The 22,888-nt window shown below is 44.6% G+C and overlaps 1 protein-coding gene across 12 annotated transcripts in view; it reads left to right on the top strand.

Annotated features, from left to right (window-relative positions):
• The window catches only part of HMBOX1 (homeobox containing 1), a 138,952-nt gene that overhangs the window by 88,365 nt on the left and 27,699 nt on the right, over positions 1 to 22,888 (top strand). For all 12 annotated transcript variants that reach the window (XM_019537202.1, XM_019537210.1, XM_019537206.1 and 9 more), the window contains 2 exons: positions 4,789 to 4,899; positions 16,361 to 16,514. In XM_019537202.1, coding sequence (XP_019392747.1) covers positions 4,789 to 4,899; positions 16,361 to 16,514 — 265 coding nt within the window. The remainder of the gene's footprint in view (positions 1 to 4,788; positions 4,900 to 16,360; positions 16,515 to 22,888) is intronic.

Genomic DNA, 22,888 nt, shown 5'->3' with positions numbered 1-22,888 from the left:
CTCTTTGGTGTTTTCTGTGGCAAAACTAACTGCACTTACCACGATGCGCTCTCCTGACCTATTGACCCAGAGACCGAAGGGCAGAGGGCTTTCTGGGGGGTCCGTGGGTCAGTTTGAGAGTGGATTTCCTTCAGGCAGCTGGATGTTAGATACTCCAGATAATTTGCTTCACAAATGTGCTTTTGGCAGCAGTATGATTTCTTTTTTTTCCTGCCAGTGCAATTTCCTGAAATAGCAGGATTATAAACTATACAACTGGATGGTACAGGCACTAGACTGCACGGATCCCTTTCCCAGTGCCCTTGTGAGTCATTTATATAAAACACACATTTTTTAGGCAGCGGAAACTGCATCACAGTATTTTGTTTACAATGACATTCAAAATACAGAAAGAAAGGAGGGGTTTATGGTTAAAGCACTGGCCTGAGACTCAGAAAATTAAAACTCACTTCTCTGCCACTGACTGTGCATGACCTTGGACATAGTTTCTCTGCCTCCATTTGCCACCTGTAAATTGGATCTAAGATTACTTGTTCATTTTGGCCGTAAGCTCGTAGAGGCAGGATCTGCCTCTTTTTTTTTTTTTTGTGAGAACAGGTTTGGGGTCCTCTTGGTTCTTCTGCAATATAAATAATAAGAACTATCCATATTACTTCACAGAGGTAAAAATCCTAAATCACTTTTAGTTAGAGTTTCTTAAAATGCAAAACGTTATGTAATTTGCATTACCGTCCAAAGCGTGCCAACCCTTTCTTAATATAAGAGACGATAGTGCCCCAGGCCAGTATCTAGCCTACAAGCCAAAGGTAGTTGCAAAACTGGGGAGGAAAATGATTACAAGTTTTAACGTGATGTGGTAAAGAAGAGGGAACCAGGGATCTCTTCAGAACAGTCAGCCAGGAATACAACATTAGCAGCTGCAACCTGAATCATTGGTGGAAGGAAAGGGAGTTAGCAGATACGTGGGTTTGGAGAAGCCACTGAGGTTTGAAGCTTGAATAAAAGTTGTAACTGTGTGAGCAGAGAGAAAAGGAGCTGATCCTGATCACGGGTATTTAGCTGCCTTTAGAGCTTTGGTGCAGAAGTGGGTGTCCAGAGCGCAGCCCACCACGTTCTGCACTGGACATCACGATGCAGCATTTTAGGGTGGGACCTGCAAATGCACTCATGGACCTTGCAATGACCCAAGCTGTCCATCACAGTGTTCCCTACAAAGCTTCATTTCGCAGAAGGGGAGATGGTGGCTAAATAGTGACTTGCCAGAAGTCACAAAGGTTCAGCAATGGAATTGGGACCTGAGCTACAATCTCCTGGCTCCTGTTGGATGGACTGGAGGCCCTGTTCCCTGACACTGCCTTGCTAAGGCTTCAGCAAAACCTTGGCTCAGGAAGGCCTCAGCTTCTAGCAGGTCTCCCTCCTCTTTAGTTTAACAAGACCTCATCATCTTCTAACCAAGTCTCTCTCTTCCCTTCCTTCTCCTGCCTTCTTTCTTCCTGGAAGGTGATAAGTATAAGCATAAGAGAGTACCAGGCTGCCAAAAATACAAGCAGGGAGTTTCAAGGCCCTTGCAGATCAGATGCATAAGATAAGTCAAATGACACATCTTCCTAGTTTTAACTGTGAGAACGGCTAATTGGTATACATACCAGCATAATGAAATAGGATAGCCTTGCATGATTATCCATGTAATAACTGGTGAGTTATTTTCTTTTAGAAATTAGAACCTGATTAGTTCCCATAGTTATCTAATGTGTTACAAAGGTATAAAAGATGTAACTCTTCTATAAGGCTTTGGAGATGCAACCCCTGTGCACTTCCCCTTTTCCAGCTGGTCTGTGATTCAAGCTGACAGTGTTTCCAGGCTCTTTAGTTGTATTCACTGGGTTGTTTCATTAAGCATAATAGTACTGTGGGCAGCAAACTAGGGACAAAGCTGAACCATGTGGGGCTGGGACACAGCAGCTCCCTTCTCATGCCACTGGTTGAGGCTGGCATGGTTACCTGCAGGCAACACTGGTATATTAAGTGGCTCTGAGCTGTACCATTTTATACAAAACAAGTGTATCAGTGGGCAAGGACAGCTTCTCGGGCAGTGCTTGGATGCCCTGATCCATCTCAAAATGCGTTGTGTGTCCAGAGCTGTAAAGTCTAATAATACCCTACATCTATACATGACTGTATATCAGAGCGTAGTGCAGACATTCATTTGATCACATCATTAAAAGCAGATCATAGTGCCTATGAATAGGTAATAAATGAATGCAAACTTTAGCAGTCATCAAAAACCCATCATCCAGCTGAGAAAACACAGCTGAGGAAAGCCAAATGCTTTAAGTCTTGTGCTCAAAAGTGGCCCCAGTGTGGACTGTGGTGGAGCACCAGAGAAAGCAAGTTTCAGGACAGGCTCCCTTCACTGAGGACACGCTTCTAGCCCGCACACCTTCAATGCTGGCAATAGCTAACGATGGCCTGAGCTGCACCAGGGAGTTCTGCCGCTATCATTTGACGTCTGTGGGTATAGGTTTGCCTGTGTCCTGTGCAAATGGTTGATGTAATGTAAAACCCAAAATGTGTGCCAGCTGACTAATACTCCCCACACCGAGTGACCTGACCCCACGCAATTTCACCCGCAGGGATAAGCAGCTACGCTTGCCCCAGCTGTTTCTAACAGTAGATAGGGCAGAGACAGTCTTTGAAAGGGGTTGTTTGATAATACAAAGCACACAATGGATGGACAGAGAATCGCATTGTGCTGTGCCTCAGAGTCAAACTCCTTGAAAATGAGGGTTGGAAGGGACCTCAGGAGGTCACATTTAGTCCAGCCCCCTGCTCAAAGCAGGATCCGCCTCAACTGCATCATCCCAGACAAGACTTTGCTGGGCCTTAAAAACCTCCAAGGATGGAGAGTTCACCACCTCTCTGGGTAACCTATTCCAGTGCTTTGCCACTCTCCTAGTGACAAGGTTTTTCCTAATATCCAACCTAAACCTCCCTTGCTGCAACTAGAGCCCGTTGCTCCTTCTGTCATATGCCGCCACTGAGAACAGTACAGCTCCATCCTCTTCTGGAGGGAATTTGGTCAAAGACCCCTGAGTTCCTGCATATATTTAAAAAGGAGCTCCTTTTCTTCAGGAAAACAAAACTTCCAGGATTCTCTATATAACAAGGTTAGGGCAGCACATAACCCTTTGATTCTGAAAACCAGGTTACAGTAAACCCATCTGAATTGGACTCCTGAGATGGCGAAGTTGAGTCACTAGCCTCTATGCTTAACTCAAAAAGGCCTAGTAGAAAGCCCTTAATAGATGAGGTAAAACTACAGGGGGTTGTTTCTGTCTTAAATATGATTGCAAGACCTTATAAAACCTTTACACATCTCGAGAGGTGGAGAGGTAGGTGTGATTTCCTCGTGAAAACCAGCCTTCCTGTTGTGTATTATGGCTAAACAGGTGTTGGCACAGGTGGTGTTCAGCAGTATACTGTTACTTTGAGCACCTCCTCCTAGGGCTTTAATTCTCAAGAGGATATTGTTAACTTTTTCCAGTAGCTGAATGACCTTGTCAGGAATGGCCATGGGCTCTGCGAAGTTCCTCTGTTACCCTTCTGCTTCGGCTATCTGAACTGTGAATTTTATACAGCACTTCTACGTGGTGCAAAGCAGTGCCATGCAGGGATACTGGGGCTGGCTCTGCCCAAACTAGCCCTGGAGCTGGGAACAGTACAGGTGCATTAGCATGGCACTAACAGCAGAGGGAATTAGCCAAGGGCACCACTGTGTTAATGCTGCTGTACTTCCAGTGCCAGAGCCAACTGTAATAATTGCCCAGTGCTGCCTGGCCCTGCGCAGCATCTGGTATGGAAGCAGTGTGCTCTTAGCTACCGCGAGGCCTTTTGCACAATATTGCTTTATAGTGTAGACATACCTATGCATCTTGGAATAGCTTTGGATAATCCTAGGTAAGTATGTGTTTCTCACAGTGAGGTTCAGGCCTGTTTTTTTACCTCTGAAGTTGATGAGTTTTGGTTCCCATCCATCTCATTTATTTTTCCCTTCCATGTGATAGATGGAAAGCCAATGTTGATCCTAGATTCTGCTTTACTCCGTAAAAGCATACATTCCACTTCTGGAAAATGTCCTCTTGGTAACTTTCTTACAAGCCAGGTATAAAATTCTCTTCAGGAGAATTTTTAAGATCTTTTCACCTCCAGGTCACATTTTTAATCCAGTTTCAGGACTGTTTACCCACAAACAGTTGCATTTTTTGGTTTTGTTTTCTTTCTAGCCTGTGTGATGTGAACTGGTAGGTGAATTATTCCCTTCCATATTGGACAGCTGTCTGTATCGCAGAAGCTGCTATCCTACTAGCTGCTGTTTTTCTTGATTTTAGGAGACGGAGTAAACATTTAGCAATAAAAATCATCTAAATAAAATTCTTCACCTGTAAATTGCAAAATGGTAGGTATCATTAGTCCCATTTTACAGATGGGCATACTGAGGGGAAGCGTTTGTGATGTGTTCATAGAGTAGTTGCAATTTGTTTAGTAGCTTGGCGGCCAGTGTGAGTCAGTGGTAGAGCTGGGAGAAGAAGTCGGGGCTCCTTATGCCCAATTTGATATCTACCCCACTGGCAAGTCAGCCATAGCTGTAGAAAGTAAAAAAGTACATATACATAGTGCTGGCTTCGAGCTTCTGAGCCTCATCAGACAGCACCTTTCACCCACTCTGGATTTTCTTTAAAATGTAAATCGAAAAACAGTTCCCTCTCTCTTTCTCTTTGTTTCCTGCAGGTATCAGCCAGAGCCGGATCTCCCATTGGCTGTTGCAGCAGGGATCAGACCTAAGTGAACAAAAGAAAAGGGCATTTTACAGATGGTACCAGCTTGAGAAGACAAACCCCGGTAAACAAAAATGGGCTAAGAGCTAAGATACTCCTGCTGTCACTTCTGAAACGAGCGCTGTGTCATGGTTGTGACCGTCACCGATTGTTTGCTTCATGTTGGTGCGTTGACCTGTCTGCCAAAAGGTGGCAGCTCCAGGCTGAATAACTGCAGAGGGCATAGGGCAAAGGTTCCTGTGAAGAGAACTGCATGTAAGCTTAAATGCTTGGTTGTAGCGAGTGATCCAAGACATGTCCACCTTGGACGGCCTTGCCATCTCACCACTCTTGGCCAGTTTCTGCCATGCTGTGAATGGGGGCATATCTGATCCCTTCAGCACATCTGATCAGCTGATTTTAAATTTGTGCCCTGCCTCTAAGTAGAAATGATCTTTCCCCTGATGGATGAGGGACGGAGGACTTCAAAAATGCACTGAGTGTAGCTGCACAACCCAAATTTACCGTACGAATTTTAAGCGCCCGGCGCAGAACTCACTGAAGCCAATGGGAAAGACTGCCATCGATTTTTAAGGCCCTGATCCAAACCCTGGTTGAGCTTAGGTGGGTCTTTCAATCGATCTCCGAGGTTTTGGGATTGGGCCCCAAGCCTGTCAGAAGCAGAGTCAGCTATTTAGAGTCATTTCACAAAAGATGCTTTTCCCCTTCAAAATGCAGCGTGGCTATAAAAGGAGAATAAAGCCCCCTGCTGTCTGACTGTCTGTACAAAATCTTACAAATAACAGATGGAAAAATTATCTGTGAAATTATCTATTCCCCTTTCAGGGTTTTCTCCCAGAGTTCCTTGCTTGACGCAGGTCTTCAGCACGACCTTTGAGAGAAAATCTCTGTTGGTATTATGATCATCTTCCCGATATTCAGCTTCATGGTTTCTTTGTTTAAGCTGCTATCTATACACTCTCTCTTGTGAACTTCGCTCCACCAGGCTGAGTTCTGTTAAGTAAAAAACTCAATTAAAAACAGATTCCTAAGACCTCTGCTCTGTATGTAAACAGTACATAATAAGACTCCATATGTCAATTGGTCCGGGAATACTTTAGTTTAAGGTCAGCTAGGTTCAGACACAAGAGTTGTGAGTTTTGTCCTTTCCCTCAAGCATCTGGAAACACTGGCCAGAAGAATAGGAGTGTTAGTGGGAGGCAGGCACTGACAGGTTTGCCAGGATCTGTAAGAAACTCTCATTTTGCAAGTATCAACGATGCAGTGACAGCATCTAAGCATCTGCAAGGTTACTGGCAACAAGCTGGCAGCTTTTTTGTGATCCTCAGGTTCCACCCCATGGGATAATTCCCAGAAATTCCTCTTTAAGGAGAAGACAAAACCAGTGGGAGCAATTGGCTGAAGCTTTTGGAAGGAGCAAAGAAATGGGACCCGACCTCTCCTGAGGATCAAAAACCGTTGGTCAGATTTATTTCCTATAACCTTGTTGATCCTTCTGTACAGCATCACCTAGAGTCATTTGTGAACAGCATTCAGTGCCAGGCCAAGAGATGTCCTTCTGGCGCAGAACTGTGATTCTGTGCATGTCCTACTCTTCAAAACCAATCTCTGAGAGGGAGAGCGATGAGAACACGATAACGTGAACTGAAATGAATTGACATGAAACTCAGAAGTTCTCCTTCAGCGTCTCACTGACAGAGGGCTTATTTATTTTTTATGTGCACATGGGAGAGATTTTCGTGAGCTACAGCCAGCTGGGTTTCCCCCCCACTTATAAGGGATCATATACAGCCTTTTCAAACCCTGGAAAGGCAAAGTGACGCTTAGCTGTGCAGAGAGACTGTCCTGATGCATTTAAATTCCCTTTAGGACCCAAAGAGCACTCAGTTTATTTAAAACGACTTGGAGGAAGACCTTTCGGTTTTCCTCTAGCTGTTCTGTATGAGGGACATTTTATAGGCTAATTCATTGCTTTTAATTGTTGCCATACAGACGATTATATTGCAGTCCAGACTGGCCAGCGAATGGATAATGAGTGTGCATTTGAGCTCACACTGCATGTATAATGATGCTGGAGAAGAAGTAGTCTCTGTTGCAAGAAGCCTGCAGTTTAAATTAATGTAAAAGAGCTGTGGTGGATCCTGGGCAAACAAGGTTCTTTGGGTAAGTCTGATATCTTTTATTAGACCAACTCATATAGCTGGAAAAATTCTTCTTAGCAAGCTTTCAGGTAGAAATACTCTTTGTCAGGCTGAAGGGTATTGAAACCCGAAACCTTGCTAAGAAGAATTTTTCCAACTATTTGAGTTGGTCTAATAAAAGATATCAGATTTACCCAAAGAACTTTACCTGCCTAGGTCCTTAGATCAACATGGCTACAACCTACACCCCTGTATTTTGGATCTTAAAACTCCTGGGTTGGTAGTGCCTTGTGAATAGTTTGGTGTGGCTTATGTTGTCTTGACAAAATGTCATAAAATGCTAGAAGTGAGGAATCTTGAAGAACTGTCACAGAAATTCATAATTAATTAACGTTACCCCTCTTTAAAGTTGTTTTAGAGGCTCTAACTCTGTCTGAGTTTCCTTGTCTTTGTCCCTGGACAGGCAAGCAGTAAAAGACATCCCAACTGAAAGTGTCATTATAAAATGACCAGCACGTGACTTTTCTCTTTTCTAGCATTATACAGGTGACTTTGATTTTTCCTGTTTTTGTACTTCCTGGGCATATCTACGTGAGACGCCTACTGCACATTAGCCTAATACCACTGCGTAGTAGCGTGGTGGTTAAAACCCATGCTCATAGCCTGCTGCACAGTGTTATTAGGCTAACGCACAATAAGTGTTACGAAATAACCACGCACCAGCGCTACTGTGCAGTAACTCTAGGTACTGCAGATTTAATTAGTACTTTATTAAGCAAGTACTAAATTAAATGCACAGTATCTAAGGTGCATTAATGACTGTGTAGACGTGCCCCCTGTCTCCTACCAGTACAACATTATTGGGAATGGCAGGAGCATCCCCTTTCTTTCTGTAATCTGTTCAGCCCATGGTGGCTGAGGGGGAGTGTTCTCCTCAGCTGCAGGATCCCGCTGGTTAGCTGGAGTCCTTTGGTGACAGTGAGGCCTCGGACTTGTTTTCCTTCTCTGCAGTTTAATTTGTATTTTGGTAAAAAGGTGTCTTGAGACCCAGCCTTTTCAGAATTTTCTGTAGCTGAATTCAGTTGGGTAACATTAAAACAATCACTGCCCTCCTATAGAACAGGAGCAGATTTAAAAGGCCAGGACTGCAGATATATAAAAAATAATAATAATAGCCTTAAGGAGAAGAACGATTTCATGCTGAAGAGACTGGGATGCAGCTCAGGAGATCTGGGCTCTCAGGTCCTGTCTCTGTCCTTCAGGTTAGCCTGAGGCATGCAGGGGAATGAACTTAGAGTGTCAGCTGTTGCATGGTAATTGTCTGGGTATGTGCTGTTACCTGGCAGTAAGTGCAAGGTCACTTGCCCCACTTTCACTGAATGGTTAATTACCTTGGGGTTAGCAGTTACTGGGTACATCTACACGAGTTGCTACGTTGCCATAGCGATGAGCTACAGCAACATAGCTCATCACGATGGTGATGTAGCATCAGCGGGCACGAACCGTGACGCCGTGGCTACTGCGCAGTAGCTCGTGGCTACTGCGTATTAGGGTCAGAAATGATCCATGCCCTGCTGGGACTGCGCAGTAATGGCGGTCACTGTGCAGTCATTAGTACTTGCTAAAGCAGGTACTAAATGGCTGCACAGTAATAACTGCATGTCTACCCATGCCTGCTGTGAGGTAGCTGATGTGCTGCAAGGGCATGCCTTAGCTAACCTCACACTAACTTGCTTGTGTGCCCATGCCCGACCTCCTGTACGACCATGACTCCTCTTTGCCTTACTTCCCCATCCTTGAAGAAGGGATGAGAATATTTCTTTTGTGTGAATCATCCGGGGGAGGTGGGGGTGTGCAGTGGGGTAATTACACTGTCCCTTTGATTCCTGCTCCACCCAAAGTTTAAAACCAACTCCCTGAGAGACGCAGCAGCATTTCTCTTCAGGTAGTGCTAAGAGAGAGTCGATTGATTTTGTCTCATTTTCATCTCCCTGATTCCTGCCAATCTCTCTACTCCATAGGTGTTAATGACTGTCTGTCTTTTTTTTATTGGTCTTGATGTTCCCCTATTCAAACTATTCTTTATTTTGCAGCTTTGCTGTCTTTTAGACATTCCTGGTAATATCTGTCCTCTGTTTCACAGCCTTGTAGAGAGTTTTTAGCTCCAGCTGAAAAGCTTAACTCAGGTGTGGTAATATTAACTGACAGTGAAGTATTGGAGGGGCAGTGTCAGGACACTAAAGAAGGCTAGATTTTGCTTTGTGAATCTGAATAAGAGATGTGCATATAACTATAACAATTACAGGACTCATGACCTATCTTTTGACTATTTTGACTTTTTTGCCTACTTTGTTGTGCTTTTTTAAATCCTTATATGTAATTCAGTAAATTAGTGGACATTTAAATAGTTATGTTTATTTTTGCTTTGATCTTAAACTGAATGCCTACACCTAGTAGTAAACCTTCTAGTTTCTGTTTAAATGCAGAAAAATATGCATTGTGTTATATGCAATGTGCCATACCATCTTCACCCCCATTTTCAAAATCCCAGATCCACCCATGGAGTCATCCACCTGCACTGTAAGCTCCTCAGGGCAATGTCTGTGTACAAAACCCAACAGAGTAAGACCTCTGGGTGTACTGTAACATTAATACTAATATAAGAGACAGACTCTAATTAAACCCAATGACCAGAGAGACCCTTGATTACTCTTCTTTCAAATATATGACAGTGCCACATGGTAAAGCAGCCTCATGCCATCCTGCATCTACTAATCTCTTCTGGGGCCTTTGAACAGATTGTTTTGAGGAGTTGCTACTGGTAGGCATGGAGAGAGAGATCCAGTCCTCCACAGCTTTTGTTGGTTCACAGCTCTGTCTGGGCTCAGGTGTTCACCTTTTTCCCCCAGGACTCAGCTCTACATCTTTTTTTATTGTGGCCTGAGTTGTAAAGGTTTTTCATGCAACTTCAAAGTGCAAGCTGGATCATAGTGCAAGAAAAGCCTATCTTGTTTACTGGGTGGGGGAAGCTGTATTGTTTCTTCTCTGTATAATAACCTTGCTCCTAACTTAAAAATTACATATTCTTAGTGGATGATGCCCTGCAATTGGTGGTAATGCCGTAGGCTTCTAATATTCTAGCACTTGCATTTTTCTTTCTGGAAACATTTGCAAATGGGTATGAAGGATATACTTTGTTGAAAGAAATAATCAATGAAAAATATGAAGATCAGCTGACATTGAAAGTTCTTCCATTTAATCATATTAGCAGTGATAATTTTTTATTTAGATTGGGCATTTTTGGGCAAGGGCCTCATCTGTGTTTTCTGAGCACCTGTTTGGCATTTTATAAGTTCTGGAATCCAATTTCAGCAGTACTGCATTAGTAGGGACTTGCATGGGTCTGACATCTTTTAATGGCCCTATTTATTAATACAAAATATTATTAATTAAACTTGATGAGTTTGGTTGGCAGCAGATTGCAGGGCAATGCAAGATGTTCATGACCAAGTAACCTTGGCACCTTCTTTCTTTCTGGGACATTGCAGACCAAGGCAGCCAGTAGAAAGGACATGTTATGATTATAGTGTGGGGTACTGATTGCCTGTACTAAAGATTTGTGTCTTTTTCTTTTTCCAATCAATTAACAGGAAGGCAGTAATGGTCACCTTGGACAAGGCCATTTGCTTTGCCTTCCCAAGCAAAAGGGATATGTTGCAAGGCAGAGAGAGGTAGTTGCTGTCGTGTTTTAGCCTTTCCCATTTTTATTGCTATAGGAGCTCTCATCAGCTGTATAAGAAAATCTTATGAAAGAGGAAAGGGCTGGATGTCCCAGGAGAATGGTGTTAGATAGTTTGCTCATGGATAATGCATTAGCTGTGTCCATTGGTTCAAAGCAAGGGTGGACAGAAGGCAGCCTGGGTGCTGGATGCGGCCCACCAGGCCATTCTATCCGGCCCGCGGGGTCCCTAAGAAATTTAGAAAATTAATATTTATTTGCCGTCAGCTGCCTGTCATGCTGCCCTCGAAGGCTTGCCAAAACTCAGTAAGCGGCCCTCTGCCCAAAATAACTGCCCGCCCCGGTTCAAAGAAACCAAATTGCTTCACCAAAGATCCTTCATCTAGCAAGATGCTTTTTGCTGTCATCACTAATGTTTCAGATCCACCTCAGGCCAGTGGCCAGAAGTTGTCGCTTTGTGGCCACAGATCGGTGACCGGTGGTATGAATCAACGCGTTCAGTCTACATCTGCGAGTTTGCATCCAGTCAGACATGACGCTGGTGCTGTTTCTTGATAGTAAGCACCTGCGATGTTCTGAGCACTCTTCATATACTCTGGAAGTGTTGATCCTTGCCAAAGGAGTTGGAGTGCTAAGGACAGACCCACAGGAAGACAGAGGTTACCTTGCTGATGATTTTCATTACAGGATCTGGGTATTGAAAAGGCTACAGTGAGAACATGTCCCTAGTCTCACGAGTGGTCATTGCAAGGCAAGCTGAGTCTCATCCAGAAGTGAAATTGTATTTTATGAGAAAGGACAGACTTCCGTAATAACACAGGGTTGGACTAGATCGAGGGTGGCCAGTCCACAACACAGGTACCACGAGTAGCATAGGCACGCAGCAGAGTGAGGAGGGGATAAGCAACACAGTGGCAGATAGGGCAGGGAGCAGACAGCAGAGCAGCCCCTTGGGCAGGAAAGTGGAGGAATTGGGAGAGCAGAGGAAGGGGATTGGAGTGGCACTTGGGAAGGGTGTGGAGGTTACTTTTCAGGCACACCTGCCAGAAAGGTTTGCCCCCACCGGACTAGATGATCCTTAAGGTGCCTTCCAACCCTGTGGTTCTCTGAAGCCGTGGCAGCAGGAGATGCTGGGTCCACTTTCAGTCTGAAAAGGGCCCCCTCCACACTTTTGGTCTCCCAGATCATTTATTCCCTTTCATGCTCAAACTGTCCTGCATTTTGAAGCACGTGCTAAGGGATAAGTCTTAGGGCTTTTACTTAATTGCTGCTTAACTTTGTGGTTATGCTCAGCCTGAAAACCTGCATGTCTTTCAGTCCAGGTCCAGCTCTTTCTCTGTCTTTTGCATATGTCCGCTGCTGTACTTGTAAACCAGATCTGCAGGGTACTTGGTATAAAAGGAGAATCTCCCCTGTGATACAGGTGAGAGGGCATAAAATTGCCTTTCAAATTGTGAAGAAGCAGAGCTGGCTAAGCCGAAGGTCAGGGCAATGCCTTGGACCAGCAGAAGAAAAGAACAAGAGACCAAAGAACTTGCTTTGTCCAAGGAGAGACAAAGAAACTAAGATTCCCCAACCAGTGGCCATGTCCTTAAACCGATCAGCAGTACTTAACCCGATCAGCTTTGCAGCTATCATGGACTGAGATCTAAATTTTTGAGGTGCCTGCAGGAGGGCAGTGTCTTGTATTCAGCCACAGTTTTGCATCTGCTGATGGTGTGATGCTGTTCATATTGATGCTACCTCATGCAAAGGAGAGGTAGGGAAATCAGACCAGTCAGGCTGTTGCCACCAAAAAAGCAGTTATATAGAAATGTATTGATGCCTGACTGTGAAGGAACAGATTTATACTCCCAAGTATAGATTTTTTTCCTCCTTTACCTAAGAAACATTTTGGACAAACCAGACTCCATATTCGTAAGCTCAGTGCGAAGCATCCCTGTGATTCTTTCTCATCCTTTTCACCTGGATTTGCAAGTGTTTTCTGAGACACCAGTGCTAACAAGCTGCCTTCTCATGGGCAGGCAGGGAGAGTCTCTCTTTACACAGGTCCGGGCTGCATGAGAGACTTAGGTACAGTGTATTTCTCTGCTCCTGCTACGCATTTTCATGTGTGCCTAGAAGGCCAGTCTATATGATGCTGCTCAGAAACATTATGCTGCCCAAAACCTTTTTACACACATCCAAAAGGAAGCTGCCTTGAGATGACCACATGAAAAATTGGTGGCCTGACCTGTAACGAGGCAGATATTTTGTATGGCAGTAAAGCTACAGTGTAGAGTAAGCTGGAAGGTAAGACTCGCTGCTGAAGATAACGGTGAGGTATTAGGGTGTGAGGGCTCTTCCACCAAAGGTGTTACATGTGCAGGGCTAGGAATATGAAGGGAAAGATTCAAGACACAGTTTGAATGCTGGGATTGTCCCGTCCTTCCCCCAATGTTCAGCCTCTTTTGCTAAGCCTCACGGCATGCTCTGGAGGCTGACACAGTCACGGGCTGGAACTACGAGTGCCTCAATCTTCAGGATTGGAAAGAGTCCAGCAGAGAACAACACAAGTGATTAGAGGCTGGGAAACATGACTTATGAGGAAAGGCTGAAAGAAAGAGGACTGTTTAGTCTGGAGAAGACTGAGGGGGAATTTGATAACAGTCTTCAAATACCTGACGAGCAATTATAATGAGAATGGAGACGTTTAGGCTCAAATCACAGCAGAGGAAATTTAAGCTGGAAATTAGGAAGAACTTTCCAAGTGTGGTTAAGCCTTGAAAGAAGCTGCCTAGAGAAGTCATGGAGTCTCCATCCCTGGAAATTTTCAAGAAGGGGTTGGATGGGCACTTGGCTGGGATGGTTTAATCAGGGATAACCTGCCCTGAGTAGGGGGCTGGACTGGCTGGCTTCATGAGATCCCTTCCAGCCCTACTTTCCTAGGATCCTAAGCATAGACTTCAGATGTGGTCAGGAACTGAAACACCACAATGACAAGTGTAGATTGCAAGCCTAGCTTCGGCCTAACTTATGGATCAGATGCATGTAAGCTTGTATAGATCGAAGTGCTCAGCATATACAATAAGTAACAGCCTGGGAAAGTAGAATAAAATCTGTTGGTCAAGGCCATCAGTAACAGGCTGGGCCAGGTGCTGATAATTGCTTTCTGGAAAGCACCAATAGTAGTTAAAGGGAACAGCTGCAGTAACCCAGTGTTTTTTCTTGTGATGAGAAAAACTCAATTATGCATAGCTAGTTAGAGTCCTGTTAAAATGATAGTATGCTCTTGTTAATGAAATACGTTAAGGTGGAAATGTGCAATCACTTGTTACAACCTTCACCATTTTCAACCTTGGCCACCAAAGCCGAGCAACAGAAGCTAAAGCAGAAGGCCCAAAAAGCCCAAAAATCCTTTTTAAAGTGACTGCTGAGTGAGTCTTTGCAGATGTGACAACTAGTTTGGTCAGCAAAGGAAAGAAACCAATTAACACCTCCAGCTAAAACAGATCAGATTGATCAGCAAAAGGCCTGAAAAAAAACATGGGAAGAGAAGGCCTGAAAATAGATAATCCAAATGCACTATATCATGATTTTATTTTAAGAATGTTAGAAGTAGCGACTGATGTAACCAAATGTAATGTGTGTATAATAGACATATTTCGTAGATAAGTTGTGGAAACAAAGCAGCCTTGTTGGCAAAGACCATAAACCAAGGTGAAAGGAAGACAGGATTCCCAGGTGGTAAAGGAAGGCGATAAGAAATCCTCCTTTCCAGCACTGTAATTTTCACAGGGACATAAATCCCTTCTAATTGACACCTTCCCAATTCATAAGAAAACTGGTTCAGTCCAGTTCCTAAAACTTCAGCAAGACAAAGAAATATGAATAAATCACTCCGAGGATGTTTATTAGACAATTAGAAGTCATCAGCTATAAGTATAGGGTGGAGACAGGAGGGAAACTTGGGGAACTCCACATGCCATCTCCCTCCCAAGTCTCCTCAGCTGGTGTAGGTGAGAACCTGTAAGACACCGTTCAGGGTAGCTGGGCATTGAAATAAATGTTTATTCTTGTGCTTTTGGGATGTGATGGGCAAAGGTCAGGCTATAGATCTGTCTTTTGCCTCTTTTCTGACCTGAATGGTTATAATTAAGGGAATTGGAACTGGATTTCAATTTTGCATTTAAAAAATAATCATTTAGAGAATTGTAGCTGCACCTTAAGTCTGTGTCTAAGCTGGCAAAAGAGGTCCAAATATAGATGGGCTGTAGTCTTGTCTCACTAAAGGCCAAACAGTCATGAGTTTTTGATAACAAAAGGGTTTCACCTCCTGTCACTTATAGATGAAAATAGCAATGCTATTTTATCACTATTATTTCATCTGTATTTTTATGACCGGGATCTAGCCAGAATCAGCATGTGTAGTTTGCCTCATCTGGTTTTCTTCGCAGAGCTGCATTCATATCAGCAACAGCACCTGCTGGTTCGCGGTGAGAGGCATGGGATAAGACTGGCTCGATGTGCTGCCTGTCCTAGGCTCTAGCACTTGTTCTGTATGTTACAAATAAAAAAAAGACAGATTTCCCTTCACCCCAGCGCTAGAAAGCCTCAGGAAAGCAAATTCAAACCCTATGCTACTTAACCACCCCTGACAGCCCTCAGTATGCTCCTCCCCACAATGTTGGCTATTTTGGACCGAACAAGTGAGTTACAGAGCAGAGGGGCCCCTCTTGGAGGATGCTCTGGCAGCAGATCCGTATCTTACACAGCAGGTTGGCTTGAGCTTCTGGAAAGGAACCCACCAGGCACCAGTTAAGTGGTTCTGATAAGAGCTAATGGAGGGGGAACGAATGGAGATGTTGCTGTTCAGTCCGTATAGATTTCATAGACATTAGGGCTGGAAGGGACCTTGCAAGATCGAGTCCAGCCCCCTGCCCAAAGGGCAGGAAGTCAGCTGGGGTCAAAGAATCCCAGCAAGATCGGCATCCAAGCGTTTCTTGAAAGCGTCCAGGGTAGGTGCATGCACCACCTCTGCGGGGAGTCTATTCCAGGCCCTTGGACAGTAGAGAAGTTTTTCCCTATATCCAGCCTAAAATGGTCTTCCAGGAGTTTGTGACCATTGAACCTTGTTTTCCTTTGAGGTGCCCTGGTGAATGAACAGGGATGCTGCCATGCTGTCCTTCACAGACTCCTTGTATTAGAGGGTCCAATTCTGCGTCGTTCATGAGACTTGGTTCTCCACATGGTGTTCATTCGGGGGGGTACTTGGGCATCAAGCCACGGACATATTTTAAAAAGAGCTAGAAGCACAGCTTGAATTAGTCCAAGCTTGGGCATAGCTTAGTCGTGCTCTGTAGGAGACTGGTTGTCGTGATGGGGACAAGTTGGCTCTTTCAGAACGGCTGTCAACGAAGGCTCCAGGCTTCGTTCTCCTGCAGTTTAGCTCCATTTAATGCCAGGATGTCAAGCAGGTTGCTCCTCATTCTTCCCAGTGTAAGTGGGAACACAGTCTGGGCTCATGTGTCTTTCCTGTCTGTTTGTTTGTTTGCTTTCATCTTGAGCTCGAATGGGTTTACCTGTTGTCTTTTATTAGCAGGACTAACAAAAGGAGCAGGATTTCCAGTCCGTTAGGAATTGCAGTATTTATTTATCGTTTGTAGGGGCTACGTTAAGCATGAGACCTGCTCCTATCCCAGTAGAAGAGCCAGAATGGAGACAGACACCTCCCCCAGTCACAGCTACCTCTGGGACCTTCAGACTACGGCGAGGCAGTCGGTTCACGTGGAGGAAGGAGTGCCTGGCTGTTATGGAGAGGTATGTGTCTCCTTGGGGCTGCAGCAGCATGTGTTTCGGAGGGGAAGTAGATCAAAGTACAGTTTGTCCCTGTTCTGAAGACAGCAGCTCTCATGCATGTGTTTCATCCTTGTGCAAACCAATTAGCTGTCTGGTCAGGTGTTTTTAAATAGTCAAATATGAGGACAGATTTCATCAGATGTAAAGAAAAAAAGCAAACACTTGAGTGCCATGTTCTTCTTAACCATGAAGAACATTCTTTATAGCCCCTGAAAGACTTTCTCCTTGGTCCCTTCTTCTGAATCTCTCAGGACTTTCCTTAGCTTGGTGGGAAGCTTATTTCCAGTGCACGCCAGACTCTGTCTCTCTCTCGGGGTCTGAACAGGCTTTGCTGTGTGCTGCACCATGCATATTTCCATTTTGTTATTTTCCCCTCCAACACACAAAACTGTGGTTTTATCTTGGGATTTCCACAGCAGTGTAGATGGGCAGGGTGCTATAGAAGGGGAGAGTTTTGCCTAACAGATTCCCTTCCCAGAAAGGCCTTTTGCAGCTGTGAGCATGAGCTGGGCATGATACAGGGCAAAGTGCTTCCGTTAAAATACATACCCAGCATGGCAGGGGTCATCAGTACTCCCAGCTCTTCAGCTCTGCAGAGGTTAAATGCTTCCATGCAGGGGCTGTCTGCTTTCTGCATGTTTTCTCTTTCACATCTCTCTCTTGTGGCTAATATGAACTTATGGGAAAGGTCCAGAAAGCTCTGTGAGACCATGGAGGGTGAGTGCTTAGTCCTTGTAAAGACTAAATTGCTGGGAAGGGCTTTTTCCTGTTCCAGCTTAGGAGCATGTGGAGCATCAGGCTGGTCACTGTTAAGGGATTTGGCTGGGAGCACCCTGAGCTCTGAAGAGGAGGGAGATGGGGAAGTTTGGCAGCACCAGGCCCAGACCAGCGTAAGAGGAGGATGACAGCTGCATCATAAAGGATCTTGTAGAAGTTTCTGGTATCAAAGCATTTGGGGCAGGTCTTGTAACATCCCCCTGTTAGAAACTTTCTAGCATTTGGGGGGGATTCTATTCATATTAAAATTTGGGGTGGGGGCCTAGTAATTTATTTATGAGATGATATTGTCTGTGGAAGGGAATGCAAGCTGCAGATGCCTTTCATGCTCTCCCATTCTGGGCGCTGGTGCAGGATACACAAGGAGCAGGTCAGCCTCTTTTCATAAGGGCAGCTGATGTGTCTGATGCATCTGGCAATAACCTGGCTCTGGAAGTACAGCACACTCATTGCCGAATGGTATCCTTCCAGCCTGCCTCCCTTTCTAGAGCAAAAGGTTTGGGGGGGGTTTCTTTTTCCCCGCAGGTATAGTCTTTGGTGAAGCAGTGAATTGGCTTATGTGAATGAGCCTGTACTTAGGGGGCTTGAACCTAGCATGTGTTTGTAAATTCTAGCTTGCTGCAGCACTGATACTCAGCGGTTGTTTGTTAAATCTGTTCCTCATAAATGATTCTCATTTAAATTATTCAAACAAATAGCCCAGCCCTGCCCTGAAGGGCTTTTATAATGTAAGCACCATGCTGGATGGAGATCTGAGAGTGAAGAGCCCCACATCTGTGCAGAGGCCCATGGTCTCTACAGAGTAGCAGCAGCGCTAATATAGACAGCACAAAGCATGGGGCAGGACCGGCAGGTGGTTTGCTCATCCCGTTGCCTCTCCTTACTTCCCTTTCTTTCTTAAGTACAATGTTGTTGCTCCCAAGGGGCTGTCAGCTCCTGCTGCGACAGAGTTCGAGACACAGTGAGTATAACCAGATCAGCTTTTATTCACTGTCGGCTGGGTGATGCAGTCAGCCAGCAAGGGGATAGATGCAAAAGTGTGTGAATCCCAAACCTCCAAGATTGTGCATCTTTTATGCGCCCATGGCCACATCGTTGGTCCATACACTAGCTAATGCATGTTTAGTTGCTCAGGTGTATTCCCTGATTGCACATTAACTAGCTAATCAGAACAATAATTATGCACCAAACCTGTGCTCACAGTTAGGTGGTATCTGGGTCCTGAATTCCTTTCTCTCCCCTAAACCTCAATGCACCATTCATCTAACTTGTTTATCATATTTCTGTATTAGGTCCCTTACTGAGCAGGCAGGTACAGCCTATTGCTGTGCTCAGTCTCGCCTCCCTCAGTCTTCCCAACCATTGTAGTCTTCCTTAATTAGTCCCAGCAGCCACTCCTGCTGCATAGATCATCGAATCATAGAAAATGAGGGTTTGAGGGGACCTCAGGAGGTCACATCTAGTCCAACCCTGTAAAAGCAGCACCAGCCCCAACTACATCATCCCAGCCAAGGCTTTGCCAGGTCTTAAGAAACCTCCAAGGATGGAGACTCCACCACCTCTCTGGGGAGCCTGTTCCAGTGCTTTACTACCCTCCTCATAAGAAAGTTTTCCTAATCTCTAACCTCAATTTCCCTTGCTTCAGCTTGAGCCCATTGCTCCTTGTTCAGTCATCTGCCCCCACTAAGAACAGTCCAGCTCCATCCTCTTTGCAGCCCCCCTGCAGGGACTTGAAGGCTGCTATCATATCCCATCTTGGTCTTCTCTTCTCCAGACTAAATCAGCCCAGTTCCCTCAGCCTCTCCTGAGATACAGCCCAATCCCAAATTGTTTCACATACCTTACTAGGAGATTACTATTTAATCCTTCCCGGCGTGCCCAGCAAGGCTGACAAATGAGTCAGCAGTATTTAGCAGTAAAAAGAAAATAGAAGGAGTTTTACATCTGACTGTCCCTTCTGCCATTTGGCATTGAGGAAGCAGAGTGAGAAGACTCAAATCTGGACCATCACCTGCCTCTTGGACCCAGTGCGCACACACTGCACAGTCTCTGAATTAGGGCAAGGAAACAGGTCTCCAGTGCCACTTCTGTTTCACTGGTTGTGTTATTGAGCGCCTGAACCCCTCTGGGCTGAGGGTTGAATAGTACGCAACCGTTGATCCTCTGGATTATGGTGTACCTGTAAGAGGACTAGTCCGGTGCCTGATGATTCGAATCCATTTGCGGCTGACAAGCCCAATGCGAGGGTGACACGCCTCATTACAAGTGTGATAGATCCGTGTGTTGTCTGAGTTGGAGTCCAAGTTTATAGCACACTGCTTTCTTCTTTCTCGCTTTTCTTCCATCCTTTGGATCAAAGCCGCTTCGTGTTGACAGCTGTTCCCTCCAAGTCGGACGGGATTCTGCGAGCTCCTCCTAGCTGTCTTCACTGCTGTTGAATGACTTCATATCATTTTTGTACACATTGCTGTAGAGAATGACCCTGCTTTCAAAAGCACAATGCTGTGCAAGCAAACATTGCCCTTTTCTTTCTCAAAAACCACCTCTGCTCTGGCATCTAGCTAGTAGGATGGGAGTGTTGTAGCTGCAATGCTCTGGGAAATATGTGAGAAGTAAGGGTTTTTGTGGGGAATATCTTTTATTAGATCAACTAAATAGAGTTGGGAAAATTGTTAGACCAGCCTTTCCTCAGGTCTGGGAAAGAAACGGAAAGGCAGCCTACACTAAGTAACTTGTGACTTTTGTTTGACTCTAATATATAAATGAAAATAGATACTTCAACTGGAAGGGGCTTTAAAAATGTTTAAAAACCATAGCTGACATCTCCAGAAGTCAGCCAACGTGTGATGGTTTGGAGCATATCAGTGAGCCAAAATTGATTTCATGAGTTAAAAAAACCAAATGAAATTCAATATTTTATACCATCAGGAACTGCCGACTTGCACATTAGGAAATCTGGGTAAACATACGATCTTGCTTTCACTGTCTATTTCTTCCTCTACTTTCCTTGTTCATTTTAACCCCCCTTATTTGTTGTGTCTTCTCTCGGATAGCAAGCTCCCAAGGGGAGGGAGTTATTCCTGCTATGTGGTTATATGGAGTCTCCCCATATCATTGCCCTGATTCTGACTTCAGGAGTGATGGTAACGCAGTAGGGGGGTTGTGAAAGACAAATGTACCAATCCCTGCCATGTATAAAGACTGCCAAGGGGATGGGAGGCACCTGCTTAAGAGCACAGCGATGATGCACAGAGCAGGCACTTAACAGATTCCCAGTCCCACAGGTCTACCAGTCCTGTGGTCCATACACAAGCCAGGATAAGGTTAACTGCAGGGCTGGAAGGGAATGTTTTTCCTCTTGTATATAGAGCCCAGTGGCCTACGCTGCATGAAACTGGCAGTTTGTCTTTGCTTCTGAAGGATCAAATTTTGGCTGCCAGTGGAGGCTGGTTATTCAGCTTGAGAGACCAGGACTTTTCGTACCCATTTAGACAGACACCCCATTGTCTTGAGTTCTTATGCCTAAGAGCGATCTGATGTGTCCCCATGGAAAATACTACACGGCTGTCAGGGTGCCCCGTTGAGGACTTTGTAGGTGCTTTTAAATAGGCAGTGCCGACTTCTTTCTGGAAGCCTTTTACATAGGAGGTTCGTATGAGCATTGATCTCCCAGTTGCCCTTTGCTGCCAGAGTTAAGTGGTGTGGACCAGTGTACAAGGCTTTGAGTAGGAATCGTTCAGCACAGAGAAGCACAGCCTTTCTTAATAACTTAGGGTGTCCACTTACCTATTTTCCTAATAGGTAAAGCTTGGTTTTGCACAAGTAGAGTGGATGCAGTGTCCAAAGTGGACATGCCTTTAGTTACAGGTGAACAGTATAATTCAATGTAGTGTAGCATCTACTGGTCATTGACCTACAAGCTGATTTTATCAGATCTGTAGCTGTCCCTTCCCTGCCAGCCTTGTGTGCTGTGTGTGTGTGTCTGTAGATTTGAAACTTCAGTCACATTTTTAGCTCCACTTCTTAACTTGATGCTAAATCTTGAGAGATGCTGAACTACAAACACACCCAGTAGACATCTCAGAAATGCAGCGCCTCTCAGGAGGTGGCCTCCGACCTGGACGAGGAAAGCGATAATGCTGACATAGCAATCTTCCTGATTGCGATCTGTTTAAATCAGCAGCAATTCGAACGCACTCAGTGATGTTATATTCATGTTAAACCAGAGTGAGATCAGAATGAGGCCTGTGAGGGTATTTCAGTGCCTTGCACACACATGCATCTGTGTACAATGTGTGCATATCAAAGGGACAGATCAGTTCATACTGGATTTCCAGAATGCTGCTTGCAGTTCCTGTAATTCAATTCTCCTGTCTTTACTGCTTTTTGGAATTTCTCCCAGGACAGTTTATTAGTTGTTAGGCTTGGGTTTTGGACAGTGCATTCGGAAGGTCTCGCCCTCGTTCTTTTTTTTTTGTTTTTTTAATTCTCTCTGAATATTTATGCTGTGAAGGTTAAAAGGAGCAATAGTTCCAGAAAGTAAAGGTCTATATTTAACTGCAGACTAGGTGTGGTTCAGACAACTGCAATGCGAGCTCCCTCGTGCTGCTGTGCTAGTGAGATCAACCTTGACCTGCAGGAAATGTTCTCTTTGGTAGCCTCCTGCTCATGAAATATGCTGAGTTTTTCTGCGTGGTGGTGTTGTGGTGTGGCGTACCCTCCTTTGGGAACAGAGCCAAGATTATAATAATCGTTTCAGTTAGAACCTGAGGTTAGACTTGAAAGCCTGTTTCTTCTGCAGCTTTGCATCTCCCTTTATTACTTTTTGTCCCAAAGATTCTTTTCACGGCTTCAAACTCACCTTTGTTCCTTTCAACCTCCCTCATTAGAACTGCGAGATTGAAAATTCCCTTAGGGTTTTTTTTTTTTTCCTAATGAAAACATGTCTTTTTCCTTTTTCGAGAAAAAGAAATGTGCGGCTCAGGCTTTTCCTCTAATCATAAGTTGGAACTGAAAGTTTCTCTCCCCTTTCAGGCATCAGGTGGTGGCAGCAGAATCAGTCTGGACACATACCCGTTTCTAGGGGCTTTTCAAAATCACGTTCTCTGTGCATACATTTTTATTACAGGCCTGAGCTGGGCTGCTTTTTCTTTGGACAGTCATTTCCGTGCACTGGCACTGGGTTTCATGCAGTTTCTATGTAACCTGAGTGTGTATATTCTACTTTAAACAAAGCTATTAAATCAGCCGCAGAAATTAACATTTATATACCTAGAGTTTTCTGCAGATTGCCAAAATAACAAGGGTGTGGCCCTCTTTTTTTCTTTAAATGCTGTCCTGTTTAGACAAATGGAGTTGACCTAAATTAGACAGAACATGTGAAAATTTGGCTTTTTTACTAGTTCAGAGTTGCTGAATAAATACAGTCTATTTAATGCTCCCAGACCTCTGACAGTGGGTATTACCTCCGTTTTACAGACGGGACAACTGAGTCAGATGTGAATGGCCTTGTTGCCTCCTCAGAATTACAGGATGAAGAAAGTCAAAGGAAGCAGAAT

This window comes from Crocodylus porosus, unplaced genomic scaffold, assembly GCF_001723895.1.
Source record: "Crocodylus porosus isolate Cpor-Errol unplaced genomic scaffold, CroPor_comp1, whole genome shotgun sequence".
Classification (NCBI taxonomy): Eukaryota; Metazoa; Chordata; order Crocodylia; family Crocodylidae; genus Crocodylus; species Crocodylus porosus.
Note: the sequence above shows the minus strand (reverse complement) of the source record. Positions and strands in the feature narration are given on the sequence as shown.